We start from the raw sequence: 14,936 nt of genomic DNA, 5'->3' as shown, positions 1-14,936 counted from the left end.
CCACAGCCCTGGTATCATGAGCTGAGCTGAAATCCAGAGTTGGGCCACTCAGCCGACCGAGCCACCCAGGTGGCCCTTAAAAAATAAAATCTAGGGGCGCCTGGGTGGCTCAGTCAGTTAGGCGGCCGACTTCAGCTCAGGTCATGATCTCGCGGTCCGTGAGTTTGAGCCCCACGTCGGGCTCTGTGCTGACAGCTCAGAGCCTGGAGCCTGTTTCAGATTCTGTGTCTCCCTCTCTCTGACCTTCCCCCGTTCATGCTCTGTCTCTCTCTGTCTCAAAAACAAATAAACATTAAAAAATAATAATAATAAATAAATAAATAAACATTAAAAAAATTTTTTTTAAAGTGCAGAATGGGCAAAGGTATTTGTAATGTTGGCAAAATAATTAATATTTTATATATAAAACTTAATCCTTAGATAAACACTAAAATGCTAGTGATCAGATAGGCACAGTTCACAAGAGAAAATATTACCTCATTCCATTGATCAGTTTTAGTGTTATTAAAGGTGGGGTATCCAGACATTTGTGTATGTCCTGATAGGATACAGTATAGAGTATATAGTATCATTAGTTAAGTATTCACTCTCCCAAATTTAAGCATGTATGTAATGCAAATAATTTTCATCTAGAAGAAATTCAGGCAGTGGAACAAGTTAAATGACACCAACAGAAGCAAATAAATAAAGCTAGAGTGTGGAATGTTCTGCTGGAGAGCTGACCCCTCAACTTTAGCATTAGTAAATGGCATGGGAAAAATACTGAGAACAATGTAATCTAATTGCTCTAGATTAAAAAAGATTTAAGAGGGGCGCCTGGGTGGCTCAGTCGGTTGAGCGCCGACTTCAGCTCAGGTCACGATCTCATGGTCCGTGAGTTCAAGCCCCGCGTCGGGCCCCTGTGCTGACAGCCCAGAGCCTGTTTCAATTCTGTCTCCCTCTCTCTGACCTTCCCCCATTCATGCTCTGTCTCTCTCTGTCTCAAAAATAAATAAACGTTAAAAAATAAATAAATAAATAAATAAATAAAATAAAAAAGATTTAAGAGACATAACCAAATGCAATGTGTTGACCTTCTTTGAATCCCAATTCAAACAAACCAACCATAAGTGGACATTTTTTAAACATTCAAGGAAATTTGATTGTAGAACAAATGAAGATGGTGCCAGTGAATTATTGTTAATTTTATTAGGCATGATAGTAACACTGTTGTTGTATAACCAACTGTTAGAATTTTTTTAGAGTAGGGGCAAAATGACATGATAACTGGGATTTGCTTTAAAATACAGTAAAACCTTGGGGCACCTGGGTGGCTCAGTCGGTTAAGTGTCCGACTTCGGCTCAGGTCATGATCTCATGGTCCGTGAGTTCGAGCCCCACGTCGGGCTCTGTGCTGACAGCTCAGAGCCTGGAGCCTGCTTCAGATTCTGTGTCTCCCTCTCTCTCTGACCCTCCCCCATTCATACTCTGTCTCTCTCTGTCTCAAAAATAAATAAACATTAAAAAAAATTAAAAAAAATAAAATACAGTAAAACCTTGAATGTAACTTGTATTGTGACTGTTCCTCAAAGTGAGCAAACATTTCTAACAAATTTTAACTTGATAAATGAGTGATGTCTCGCAATATGAATAGTATATGATGCCGAATGTCACATGATCACAACTGACCCGATGGTTCTTGAAATTCACTTTGATATACGAGTGCTTTGGTTTACAAGCATGTTTCTAGAACGAACTGTGCTCACAAACCAAAGTTTTACTGTAGTGCAACAAAGTGGCACCTGCCTGGCTTAGTTGGTGGAGCATGTGACTCTTGATCTTGGGGTTACAAGTTCAAGCCCAACATTGGGTGTAGAGATTACTTAAAAATAAAATCTTGGGGTGCTTGGGTGGCTCAATTAAGCCTCTGTGACTCTTGATTTCAGCTCAGGTCACGATCTCACGGTTAGTTACATCGAGCCCTGCATCTGGCTCCATGCTGAGCGTGGAGCCTGCTTAAGATTCTCTCTCTCCCTCTTCCCCTCTCTCCCGCTCATGCATGCTCTCTCTCTTTCTCTAAAATAAAAAATAAATAAATAAGCCTTCAGTTTGGGGCATGTGGGTGGCTCAGTTGGTTAAGCATCCAACTTCAGCTCAGGTCATGATTTCACAGTTCATGGATTCGAGCCCCACATTGGGCTCTGTGCTGTCAGCTCAGAGCCTGGAGCTTGCTTTGGATTGTGTCTCACTCTTTCCTCTCTCTGCCCCTCCCCCGCTTGTATTTGCTTGCTCTCTCTCAAAAATAAATAAACTAAAAAATAAATCTTCAGTGTAAAAAAATGAAAAGGAAAAAATACTGTAACAAAGAAAAGATAGATGAAGAAAATGTGGCAAAATCTTGAAAATTTTTTAGGTCTGGGGTGATTCTAAGTATAATGACATTTTTGAGAGTAAAAATTTTTTAAGAGGGTAAAATGGTTAAATTGGGATTAGGAATACAAATTGAAGTGAGACCAACCATTGCTGCAGAAGTTTGGTGAACAGTATGTTTACACTGGTGGTTGGAGTATAACCCTCTTAGAAAAAAACATTTTGGCATTATTAAGGAGAAAGACTTGGATCAAAAAATACTTATTGCAGTATTAATTAAAGTAACAAATCTAGAAATAACCCTAAGTATACGTAACAGTAGGCAGGTGATAAATTTTGGATGATAGAGTATTGTCATTATAAAAGTAATTTTTAGGGATGCAAGGGTGGCTCAATCGGTTGAGTGTCCAACTTCATCTCAGGTTATGATCTCACGGTCCATGGGTTCGGTTCGATCCTTGCGTTGGGCTCAGTGCTGACAGCTCAGAGCCTGGAACCTGCTACAGATTCTGTGTCTTCCTCTATCTCTGCCCCTCTCCTGCTCACACTCTGTCTCTCTCTCTTTTTCTCTCAAAAATAAATAAACATAAAAAATTTAAAAGTAATTTTTATAAGGAATTGATTGGAACATTGGGAAATGCTTGTTTCATTAAATGAAAAGAATAGAATACAGTTATGGACACACACATACATAATATAAAATTGGTTTCATATACAATAGTAGCATCCATATTGGAAAAAAAGACTTAAAGGTAGAATACTGAAGTTGGTAGACTGTAAATCTCCATTTGGTGAAAATCAGTCAAGTTTTTCTTTATACTTTCCCATAATTATTTCAGTGTTATGTATACACATAATATGTATAGTATAATGTGTATATATTATATATAGTATTTATATTATAGTGGTTATAAAATATAACATACTTATATATACTATATACTACTATAATATTACTGTGTAAATACTATATATACTATTATATGTAATATATATATAAAAAAATATATATATATATAAATGTATATGAGAGGAAGATTATCAGCATAAAAAACAAGAAATGAGAATAGAGTGCCTTGGTTCATAAATCCGTAGAAAATATCTGTAGAAGTTTAATACAATTTTCTCTTTCCTATACATGCTGTTATTTGGTTAAAAAGTCTTTTGTGATACATGATGTTACAGATTTAAAGAGTCTCCTGCTTGAAAGGAGCCATAAAACCGGTATCACTCAGTTTTTTATCTTCAGTCTCCATATGGGTTGGTGGATTCACCTGGGAAGAGATTAAGTTCCCATTTTGTCTTTTTGTTTTGTTTTGGTTTGTTTCTTTTGCATTGTTTTTCTTCTACAGTTTCAGGTAAGACATGATTTTAATTTTTGCTTCCTGATAATTATTTAATTTTTGCTTCCTAGTAATCAAATACTTCTACTTTAACAATATTCCTCCTTAAAGTATGATGACCAGCTGATGCAGAACTCCCATCTGTAAAGCAAACAGGAAAGTGATAACCCTCCCCTCCCTCATTCTAGATATGTTTTCTTACAGTATTAGGGGATAGCCTTCTGAAAAACTTGTTACAGTACATGATTGATTCATGATTATTTCCAACTATACCTTTAAGAAAAAGCACACTTTATAGCATTGCCAAACACTGTACTCTCATTCTGTACTAGTATAGTTGGTTTGGGGGCCAGATGCTTCTATATTAGATTTCATTTTATTAAATTCACCTGCTCTTTTGGAATGCCAGTTGCATCAGTGAGCACGTGGACCAGCCCTCATAACTTCATATCCGTCAGAAGGCTTAGTGCACTGTCCATAACCTCATAAACGTCATTGATAAAAAGTGTTAAATAAGAATGTTTATGATCTTAATGTGTCAACTGTACTTCAATTTTTAAAAATTTAAATGAAAATGAAAAATTTTTAAGAGTAAAGATTTTTTTTAAATATGAAATTTATTGTCAAATTGGTTTCCATACAACACCCAGTGCTCATTGCAACAGGTGCCCTCCTCAGAACCCATTACTCACCCTCCCCTCCCTCCCACCCCCCATCAACCCTCAGTTTGTTCTCAGTTTTTAAGAGTCTCTTATGTTTTGGCAAAAGAGTGAAGATTTTAGCTTACTAGACACTGTAGGGAAAAATATTTATTTATTTATTTAGGAAGAGAGCATGCGAGCAGGGGAGGGGGCAGCGGGGGGGAGGGAGAGAGAGAGAGAGAGAAAATATCTTAAATAGGCTCCATGCTCAGTGTGGAGCTGAACGTAGGGCTTGATCCCACAACCCTGGAATCAACCCGAGCTGAAGTCAAGAGTCAGACACTCAACTGACTGAGCCACCCAGGCACCCTGAAAAAAAAAAAAAAATATCTTAAACATCAGAAGACATTTGGAAAATAATTTTGTTTCAGATTTCTAGTTTGAGATATAAATTCACATTTTTATATGTCTGTGTCACTTTTTCTTCTCAGGGATCCATCTGTCTCTAAGTCTATAGAACGAATCTTCAAAATCTGGGAAGATAGAAATGTGTACCCAGAAGAAATGATAATGGCACTGAGAGAAGCTTTGAGTAAGTGTATTTTCTCTCCTAAAAAAAAAAAAAAAAATCATTGAGTCTTTAAAATTAAATATATTTTATAGATGTAGGCCTGTTGCATAACAATGAAAAATAAAGTTTTGAATTGGGCCCTATTTATTTAAAATTAAATACTTACAAAAATCTGTTTGAATTAAAATTTAAATAGAATTGGTTTGGGGAGGGTTGGATTTTGTTTGTATTGACTAGAGAAAGTCATGCATATTACGTGATGATGGCTGATTATTTTCCTACACTTACTTTACTTTGAGCATTTTTAACTGTTCGTGTTTTAACAATTACTGCCCTGTCCATTTACTGTTGGAGGATTTTTTTTTATGGGGTTTCAGTTTCCAGTAAGCTATTTGATACTAAGCATATATATTAAGCATTCTTTAGTCTCTGTTTTGGTTTAGATGTGCAATAAATTGTGTATTTATTTTTATGAAGTTACTTACTTCTGATGTATTAGGTGTATTTACTTGAGTCATTAAATGGAAGTTGGTGATATCTGACACCTTGACATTATTTGATTAGAAATTTGCTTTAAAAATAGCATCTTCTAAGAAGCTGTTAAATTCTTCATTTGAATGTGGTAACTAGTATTTTTAAGCTTCCTGCCCTATTCTTCTCAAAAATCAGTGACTTTATTGATGATAGAAATCATGTTTATTTGACAGCTTCTTAGATCTGGTGGGTGTTTTTATTTTTTTTATAAAAATGAAAGGAAAAGAAAGAAAGAAACAACACACAGTCTCGGATTGCCTTTTTTCAATGCTACAACTTTGACACTGAAGTGGACAGACAGAACAGCTTCCCATAATGCCAGATTGCAAAAACTGAAATGTTTTCCAGGTACCACTTTCAAAACTCAGAAGCAGCTGAAAGAAAATCTGAACAAACAACCGAATAAGCAGTGGAAGAAATCACAAAGTAAGGAACAAAATCTCAACTAATATAAAATTACCTCCTCTTTTTGGAGCAGAAGAAAATGTAGACCATTTGACATCGTACCTGGCATAAACCATGGGGAAGCCTGTGTTTTCCAGGCCTGGGAGAGTGACCCAGTGACTTATATTAAACAAGCCATCATGGAGTTACTTCTTTAAAAAAACAAAAACAAAAAAAACCCCTACTTTTAAACAAAGGAAATGCAGAAAAAGGGTTTAAATGAGTGAAGATTCAAGAGTAGTTGGGGGAGTGAAAGAAGAAAAATGCTTGATAGTGCCCAGGCTAACTCTCAGACTGAAAGATATATGAAGGTAGAGGCAGCTGGCATTAAACAACAGAGCTGAAGAGGAGACTAGGCATTAAGAAGCATTTATGTGGGAGCCATGAAATCCTTCAGATTTGGGGACACTCTACCAGATTAGACATGGGCCTCAAATCCTGGCCAGAAGCCCACTCTCTAACAGGAGCTCCTGCTATGTTTATCATGTTTACCCAGCATGAGATCAAGGGAGTGGAATTCTGCATGTGATAGGCTGCTGTGGGCCAAACTGAGGAATATTGAGAAGGACTTGGTGTGGAGGGAACGAGGTAGAAGACAGTAAGAATTGGGAGGTAAAACAAGACACTTGGGATGGTTTCACTCCAGCAAGTATATGATATTCATCATGATTAAGGGAGTCCTGACATCCTTTTGCTCATAAGTTGCATGCTTAGGAAGAGCAAGAGTCATCATTTCAGCCCAAGTTGAACCACAGCGGTAATGTGCTTAGAACTCTCCCTGCCTGTTTTTGCTGTGAATTGAGTCAGCAGAAAAAGAAATCCAAAGCTTAAATCGTAGGAATAGAGTTGATGTTTGTAAGCAATTTTCTTCAGCCAGTGCTCAGGATTAATTGGATGTCCTGCTCCTGAACACTCTTAATTTGAGGTACTGAGATCCTCTTAGACTAGGAAACAAGGTACTTCATGTATCTCAGAATCTCCAAATCCATAATTCTAGGACTTTGTGATTTAAAGGGTCTGTTGGAGGTAAGTAGGTTAGATGTACCTAAATAGTATATTTTTAGGGGCGCCTGGGTGGCTGAGTGGGTTGAGTGTCTGACTTCAGCTCAGGTCATGATCTCGCGGTTCATGAGTTCAAGCCCTGCACCGAGCTTGCTGCTGTCAACACAGAGCCTGCTTTGGATCCTCTGCCCCCCCGCCCCTCATCCCCCCCTCCCCTGCTTGTGTTCATTCTCTCAAAAATAAACATTTTTAAATTAAATAAATAAAGAGTACATTTTTATATTGGCCATGCGTGGAAGTGTTGAAATTTCATATCTGAGGAATATGAATATTCAAGGAATATGAAATATTACAGAAATACTTATTCTAGGAATTATATTATTACTTAAATGTGCATATTTGATATATGTTCATAAATACACCCTTAATTATAGACCTGAAAAACTTCCTCACTATTTGTCAACTTTTTGTGTCTGTATTCTTAATGACCTTTTATTTAATTCAACAGCATCCACGAATCCAAAAGCTGCTCTCAAGTCTAAGATAGTTGCCGAATTTCGAGTAAGTTAAAGAATGCATTTAACATGCCAAAGCTTTATTCACCCATTTTGTTATAGTTCCCTATATGGTCCAGTAAAATTTATTTTTATTCAGTTGTACATCAGTTATATTTTAAACAAGTTTCAACTGTTCTGAAGCAATCTAGATTGGGATTATATTACATAGAGTTTTATATGTTGCCTTAATGGAAAAATTAACCTTCTTCCAGAATATCTATGACCAGCCAGGTTCTATTACCAGCCGAGGCCCCCTACAAGGGGTTCATCCTTTGGTGAAGTACTACTAAATTAGAACTTGCTTAGAGTTAACATAACACTATGTGTATCTCATTAAAATTTAAGGAAGATATAAATGGACCTTTGTCTTAGCCTTAACTTTGTATGCATCAATTAGCTTTGAATAATCAAGGATAGGATCTTGTAAAGTTATACAACTAAAAATACAGTTTTGTTATGAAAATTGGTATTAATATCTCTGATTATGAGGAAGTGCAAAGAGCCTCTTTCCTCTTGGTTTTGTTAGGTTTTAGACATGTTTTATGTTAATGGGAATAGATAGAGTAAATGAATGATTTCATAAATGAATATGATTCTGGTCTGTGTTCAGTCCCAGGCCCTCATTGAAGAGCTGTTACTGTACAAGCGCTCAGAGGATCAGATAGAGTTGAAGGAAAAACAGCTGTCGACTATGAGGGTGGATGTGTGCAGCACAGAAACTCTGAAGTGTTTAAAAGGTAATACTTACATCTTTTTAAATAGAATACCTCAGATTTTGTTCCCAGGTCTGTAATTTTTCAATGATCAGACTGGCTTCTCCCCTAAAGAGAACCTTAGATTTTGGAGACCAGTTGTGGCACTTCTGGTTTTCCAGGTAGTGATTTCATGCATATGAATTTCATAAGTAAAGTCCTGTCTTTGACATTGCATACCTTACACTTACCCAGTGTTATATTTTAATTGTATCTCAATAAAGCAGGGGAAAAAAGAAATCTAAAAAAAATCATAAAACAATTCTTTCCCTCTCCTTACTTCTAGTGCTTTCTTGCTGTGTTAGGTTATATATAGACAAATGTATTTCACATGTGTGATAATGTGGCTTGGGTATGTTCTTTATTTATTTTTTATTTTTTAAAGTTTATCTATTCCAGAGAGCGAGCATGAGCTGGGGAGAGGGACAGAGGGAAGGAGGGAGAGAATCTTCTTAATTTTTCTTTTTTAACGTTTATTCATTTTTCGATAGAGACATAGAATGAGTGGGGGAAGGGCAGAGAGAGAGGAAGACACAGAATCCGAAGCAGGCTCCAGGCTCTGAACTGACAGCACAGAGTCCGACGAGGGGCTTGAACTCACGGACTATTAGATCATGACCTGAGCTGAAGTCGAACACTTAACCGACTGAGCCACCCAGGCACCCCAGGGAGGGAGAGAATTTTGAGCAGGCTCCACATTCAGCACAGAGCCCGACACGGGATTTGATCCTACAACCTTGGGATCGTGACCTGAGCCAAACTCAAGAGTCAGATGCTCAGTTGACTGAACCACCCAGGTACCCCTGGGTATGTTCTTTAGTAAGGTCAGTGTAATGCCCCATAACATCTAGTTAGTTGGTCTCTTTTCCTTGGGTTGTAAATTATAAATAATAAATTAATAATGTACTAGAGGATTGCGTGGGTGGCTCAGTCAGTTAAGTGTCTGAGTTTGGTTCAGGTCATGATCTCATGGTTCGTGAGTTCAAACCCCCACATCAGGCTCTGAGCTGACAGCACGGAGCCTGCTTGGGATTTTCTCTTTCTCCCTCTCTCTCTGCCCCTTCCCAGACTCACACTTTCTCTCTCTCTCAAAATAAATAAACTTAAAAAAAAAAAGTGTTAGAATGTAAATCTCGTGAAGGTAGAAATTATCCTTATTTGTTCATGCAGTATCCTAGTACCTAGAGTAATGCCTGCTACATAATAGGCATTTGATAAATATTTTTGAAATCATGAGTAAATGGCTGCCAACTATTCATTTTGGCACCTGTTTTGTTCTTGCACCATACTTTAAAAACTTTTTTTTTTTTTTAACATTTATTTAGTTTTGAGAGACCGAGCACAAGTGGGGGAGGGGTGGAGGGAGAGGGAGACACAGAATCCGAAGCAGGCTTCAGGCTCTGAGCTGTCAGCCCAGAGCCCAACATGGGGCTCGAACTCACTAACTAACCATGAGATTGTGATGTGAGCTGAAGGTGGACTCTTAACTGACTGAGCCACACAGGCACCCCTTTGCACCATACTTTAAATCTAACAATTGTTATCTAATTTAATACTCACAACAACCCAGAAGCATATTAAAAACTTCCATTTTGTACACGAGAAATCTGAGGCTTCAGGTTATAACTGAACACTGATTATAACTTGCACAAGTTATACAGCTGATAAAAAGCAAAGTCAAAATTTGTACCCACATCTGAAGCCATGTTCTGGTAGTCACTGGGAAAGATGGGGATAGTTAGGAGAGTAAGTAACATTTTGTACTATCACTATTATTGAAAAAACAATTCGTGATTTGTAGTCTGCTGATAACAAATTATCAGGGATCTTCAGGTAGGAAGGAAGAATTTTTACTGTGATATATCTTCAGTCTTCATCTTTACTTTTCTGAACCTCCCATTTTCTCACATTCCATAGTGAATCTAAGTGAACAGAATCGAGCCTCATCCTGATACTCGTAATTAGCAGCTCAGCATCCAATTTTCGAAGAAAAACAGTCAACACACTTCCTTTTAGCTGAACTTTCTTTTTTTCACCTTAATTACAGGAGCCTTCATGATACACTCTTGGCTGCACTCTAGCAGGTTCACATGAATTGTTTTAATAATATGTTTTGTGGGTTTTGTGATTTGGAGAAGCTTCACCTTAAGTGAAACTGAGACTGAGAATATTACATACTAACACGGCAAGAAGAGGTTCACAAGTTATGTAAAGAGGGGTTTTCTTCAAAAGATTACATTTTTTTACGTTTTCTGTTTTATCCTGAAACGAATACTTCCTCTGTTATTTTAGATAAGACAGGGGGAAAGAAGTTCTCCAAAGAATTTGAAGAGGCAAGTTCCAAGCTCGAGGAATTTGTGAATGGTTTAGATAAGCAGGTGAAAAATGGGCCCTCATTAACAGAAGCACTGGAAAATGCTGGAATTTTCTATGAAGCACAGTACAAAGAAGTAAAAGTGGTGGCCAATGTAAGTAATAATTAAACCTAACATGTATCAATTGCTTACTATAAATCAGTGACTGTTAACTATAAGGGTTCTCTAACTCCAGGGGTAAACATTATTTCCTCCAGTTCATGGATGAAGAAGTTACTTTTAAAGAAGAAGAGTGACCCTTGTGCAAAGTGATAGAGCCAGCAAGTGGAAGCGTCTAAATTAAGACCTGGTTCTTTCTGACACTAAAGTTCACAGATACCCTGACCATTGAGCTTTGCTATGAAGCCTTATGTTTTAGCATTTCAAAGGGCATGTGCCAAGCTACTGTTTCAGGATATAGAATTGGGCAGAAGTATATACACTTTCTTGTTTCACCACAAAACTGGATGGAGACATTCTGTTACTAGTGACCTCTGAAAGAACCTATCTGTTTTATACTTATTTTTTTTAAATAGTTTTAATTGATATATATGGTTATAAAAGCATACAGTAGAGTAGATCCCACCAGTCCCACTTACTAGAAGCAATCCCTTTTATCTCATTTAGCTAATTTTCTTTGACATTTACCTTCATATTTCTGAATAATATGCCTATATTGTTCTTTCTTGAGTTATCCTATTTAAGAAATACCTGTTAACTTCTTGGTATGACAAATGAGGCTTTCACTTATATGCCCCTTCCTCCTTCTCCCAACATTATAGAACCCTTATATTTAATTTTTTTATTTTTTATTTATTTTTATTTTTTAATTTACATCCCAGTCAGTTAGCATAGAGTACAATAATGATTTCAGGAGTAGATTCCAGTGATTCATCCCCTATGTGTAACACCCAGTGCTCATCCCAACAAATGTCTTCCTTAATGCCCCTTACCCATTTAGCCCATCCACCCACCCACAACCCCTCCAGCAACCCTGTTTGTTCTCCATATTTATGAGTCTCTTATGTTTTGTCCCCCTCCCTTGTTGATATAATTTTTGCTTCCCTTCCCTTATGTTCATCTGTTTTGAATCTTAAATTCCACATACGAGTGAAGTCATATGATATTTGTCTTTCTCTGACTGACTGATTTCGCTTAGCATCATACCCTCTAGTTCCATCCTTGTAGTTGGCAATGGCAAGATTTCATTCTTTGTGATTGCCGAGTATGGGGCGCCTGGATGGCTCAGTCGGTTGAGTGTCCGACTTCGGCTCAGGTCATGATCTCACAGCTTGTGAGTTCGAGTTCTGAGCTGTCAGCACAGAGCCTGGAGCCTGCTTCAGATTCTGTGTCTCCCTCTCTCTCTGCCCCTAACCCACTCACATTCTGTCTCTGTCTCTCTCAAAAATAAATACACATTTTAAAAAAAAATTTTTTTAGAAAGATTTCATTCTTTATGATTGCCGAGTTAATACTCCATTGTGTATATATATATACCACATCTTCTTTATCCATTCATCCATTGATGGACATTTGGGCTCTTTCCACACTTGGGCTATTGTCCATAGCGCTGCTGTAAACATTGGGGTGCATGTACCCCTTCAAAACAGCACACCTGTATCTCTTGGATAAATACATAGTAGTGCAATTGCTGGGTCATAGGGTAGTTCTGTTTTTAATTTTTTGAGGAACCTCCATACTGTTCTCCAGAGTGGCTGCACCAGTTTGCATTCCCAGCAGCAGTGCAAAAGAGATCCTCTTTCTCTGCATCCTCGCCAACATCTGTTGTTGCCTGAGTGGTTGATTTTAGTATAGAACTCTTTTAAGTCTGTTGATTACCTTCATAAATGGTAGTACTATATTTAATGTTTTTGACCACTAACTCTAGAGTCTCAACTTTGAAAATGCAGTAATTATTCCCTCTCCTTTCCCATTAGTTTTCATCCCTCCCTTCAGTTTTCCAACTTCGGTAAACTTTAGTTTTACACTGTCAACATTGGTAATATTTACATTTCAATCTGTAATCATAATTGTTACTTCCTTGCTCTAAGGGCTGAAAATTAATACAAACAAAGCTTAACAGTACAACTGTGTAAACATTGTTCACCATTAAGGTCTTGTGGTAGCTATGGTTATATTAGAGATTTTTAATTTTTTCCTAGGATTTTTTTTTTTTTGCATTGTTTGCCTTCTCATAGCCTTTTTTTCTGTCTTTCTCTAAATTCTCTATCTCATCAAATATTCTCAATTCACATTTTCCTCCAGAAACTTCCCTACCTGAACTTCTGTTCTCCTGCTCCAGTTTTAAGTGGCTAGATGTCATGCTAGGACTACTCTTTAACTGATACGCTTATATTTTAGCACTTTATATTATAGATTTATAATATATAGATTATATATTTAGCACTTTATTTTACAGATTCCATGTCATCTTTTTTTTTTGAATGTTTATTTATTTTTGAGAGAGAGTGAGAGCACAAGCAGGGGAGGGACAGAGACAGAGGGAGACACAGAATCTGAAGCAGGCTCCAGGCTCCCAGCTGTCAGCACAGAGCCTGACGCAGGGCTTGAACTCACGAACTGTGAGATCATGAACTGTGAGATCATCACCTGAGCCGAAGTCGGATACTTAACCAACTAAGCCACCCAAGCGTCCCTCCATATCTTTCTTTTTGGTTTTCTGTCCTGTTTTGGTGGAGCACATTCTCAGTTCATTTCCCTAAAAGGAGGCTTGTGAGAGATAAATTTTTCTGAGTCCTTAGATCTCAAAATGCCTTTATTCTGTTTTCACATTATTAGTTTGGGTGGTATGAAGTCTTTGCAAGACCCTTTGTAGGGGACTATTTTTTCCTGTCTGGAAGCTTTCAGGGACTCCATCCATAGTGTCCTGAAACATTTACAATGATTTATATATATATGAGGTTTTGTTTTTCATTCATTATGGGTTGTTTGAAGGGTTCTTTCAGTCTAAAGATTGGTGTTCTTCATTTGTGGGATAATTTCTTTCTCTTCTATGTTCTCATGTTTTCTCAACCTTGATCTTTTTGTTCTGCTTTCTGGAAGATCTTAAGGTGTTTCCTCTCTAGCTATCTTGGCCTTTCTCTTTTACAATCTTAGCTTTTATCAAAAATCAGATAATATCTCTGTCTACTTATATTTAAGAATGAGGTATTAAAGGGGCTCCTGGGTGGCCCAGTTGGTTAAGCATCCGACTCTTGGTTTCAGCTCAGGTCATGATCTCACAGTTCGTGAGATCGAGCCCCTCAATGGGCTTTATGCTGACAGTGCAGAGCCTGCTTGAGATCTTCTTTCTCCTTCTTTCTACCCCTCTCCTGCTCATGCTCTCTCTTTCTTCTCAAAATAAGTAAGTGAACTTTAAAAAAATGAGGTATGAAAAAATTGAGAGGCTTTCTCTACATAGATAGGGATTATTTACTCATGGGTTTAACTAGTAAAGTCTGAAGGTGAAGAGTTGACTGTTAACTTGGGGCAAGAGTTGCCCTAAGTGTCAGAAGGTTGGAATTGTTTTTGCCCAAGGCCTAGTGCCTTGGCTGCTGACTATGGAGATTGCGAGGGAGGTAGTACTGAGGCTCTGGGGGGTCACACTCTTAATTAATTATCCTGATTTCAACCCCACTACTCATTCTACCCTTCTGTACTCATCATTTCCTACATAAAAGCTGCTCGGGGATTCTGCAAGTCAGATCAGCTCCTTTCTCCCTCTGCGTGCTCCTGACCTCATTTTTCTCTCCCCCTGAGTCATCACTTCTTTCTTACTCTTCTATTCTCTTTCTGTCTTCTAAAAATTTGTAGAAATGTTTTCCCAGGTATCTAATTATTGGTTTATACCTTTGTATTAAAAAAAAATTTTTTTAATCTTTATTTATTTTTGAGAGAGAGAGAGAGACAGAATGTGAGCAGGGGAGGGGCAGAGAGAGAGGGAGACACAGAATCCGAAACAAGCTCCAGGCTCTGAGCTGTCAGTACAGAGCCCGACGCAGGGCTCGAACTCAAGAACCGCGAGATCATGGCCTGAGCTAAAGTCGGACACTCAACCGACTGAGCCACCCAGGCGCCCCCCCAAAAAATAAAACAGTGTACAGTTAGATCTTGTTTTTGTTTTACTGTTGTTTTTAATCCAATCTAATAATCTTTGTCTCTTAATTGGAGTGTTTATTGCATTTATTGATATGCTTCAATTTAAGTCTACCATCTTGATACTTTCTTTTTGTGTTGTCTGTCCTTTGTTTCCTTGTTACACCTTTTTTTTTACTCAAAAAAATTAAAAAGTTTTTTTTTTAATATTTATTTTTGAGAGAGAGAATGTGAACAGGGGAGGGGCAGACAGAGAGGGAGACACAGAATCTGAAGCAGGCTCTAGGCTCTGAG

General features: G+C 37.7%; 1 protein-coding gene across 7 annotated transcripts in view; it reads left to right on the top strand.

Annotated features, from left to right (window-relative positions):
• The window catches only part of RPRD2 (regulation of nuclear pre-mRNA domain containing 2), a 96,525-nt gene that overhangs the window by 58,321 nt on the left and 23,268 nt on the right, over window positions 1–14,936 (top strand). For 4 of the 7 annotated variants that reach the window (XM_078451465.2, XM_060622554.3, XM_060622561.3 and 1 more), the window contains exons 3-7: window positions 4,825–4,925; window positions 5,787–5,864; window positions 7,393–7,445; window positions 8,052–8,178; window positions 10,486–10,661. In XM_078451465.2, the coding sequence (XP_078307591.1) occupies window positions 4,825–4,925; window positions 5,787–5,864; window positions 7,393–7,445; window positions 8,052–8,178; window positions 10,486–10,661 (535 nt within the window). The remainder of the gene's footprint in view (window positions 1–4,824; window positions 4,926–5,786; window positions 5,865–7,392; window positions 7,446–8,051; window positions 8,179–10,485; window positions 10,662–14,936) is intronic. The other 3 variants (XM_060622557.3, XM_060622562.3, XM_060622560.3) reach the window with 1 other exon arrangement.

Source organism: Panthera onca, chromosome C1 (genome assembly GCF_046562875.1).
Source record: "Panthera onca isolate mPanOnc1 chromosome C1, mPanOnc1 haplotype 2, whole genome shotgun sequence".
Taxonomy (NCBI): domain Eukaryota; kingdom Metazoa; phylum Chordata; class Mammalia; order Carnivora; family Felidae; genus Panthera; species Panthera onca.
This window is presented reverse-complemented; position numbering and strand designations above follow the sequence as displayed.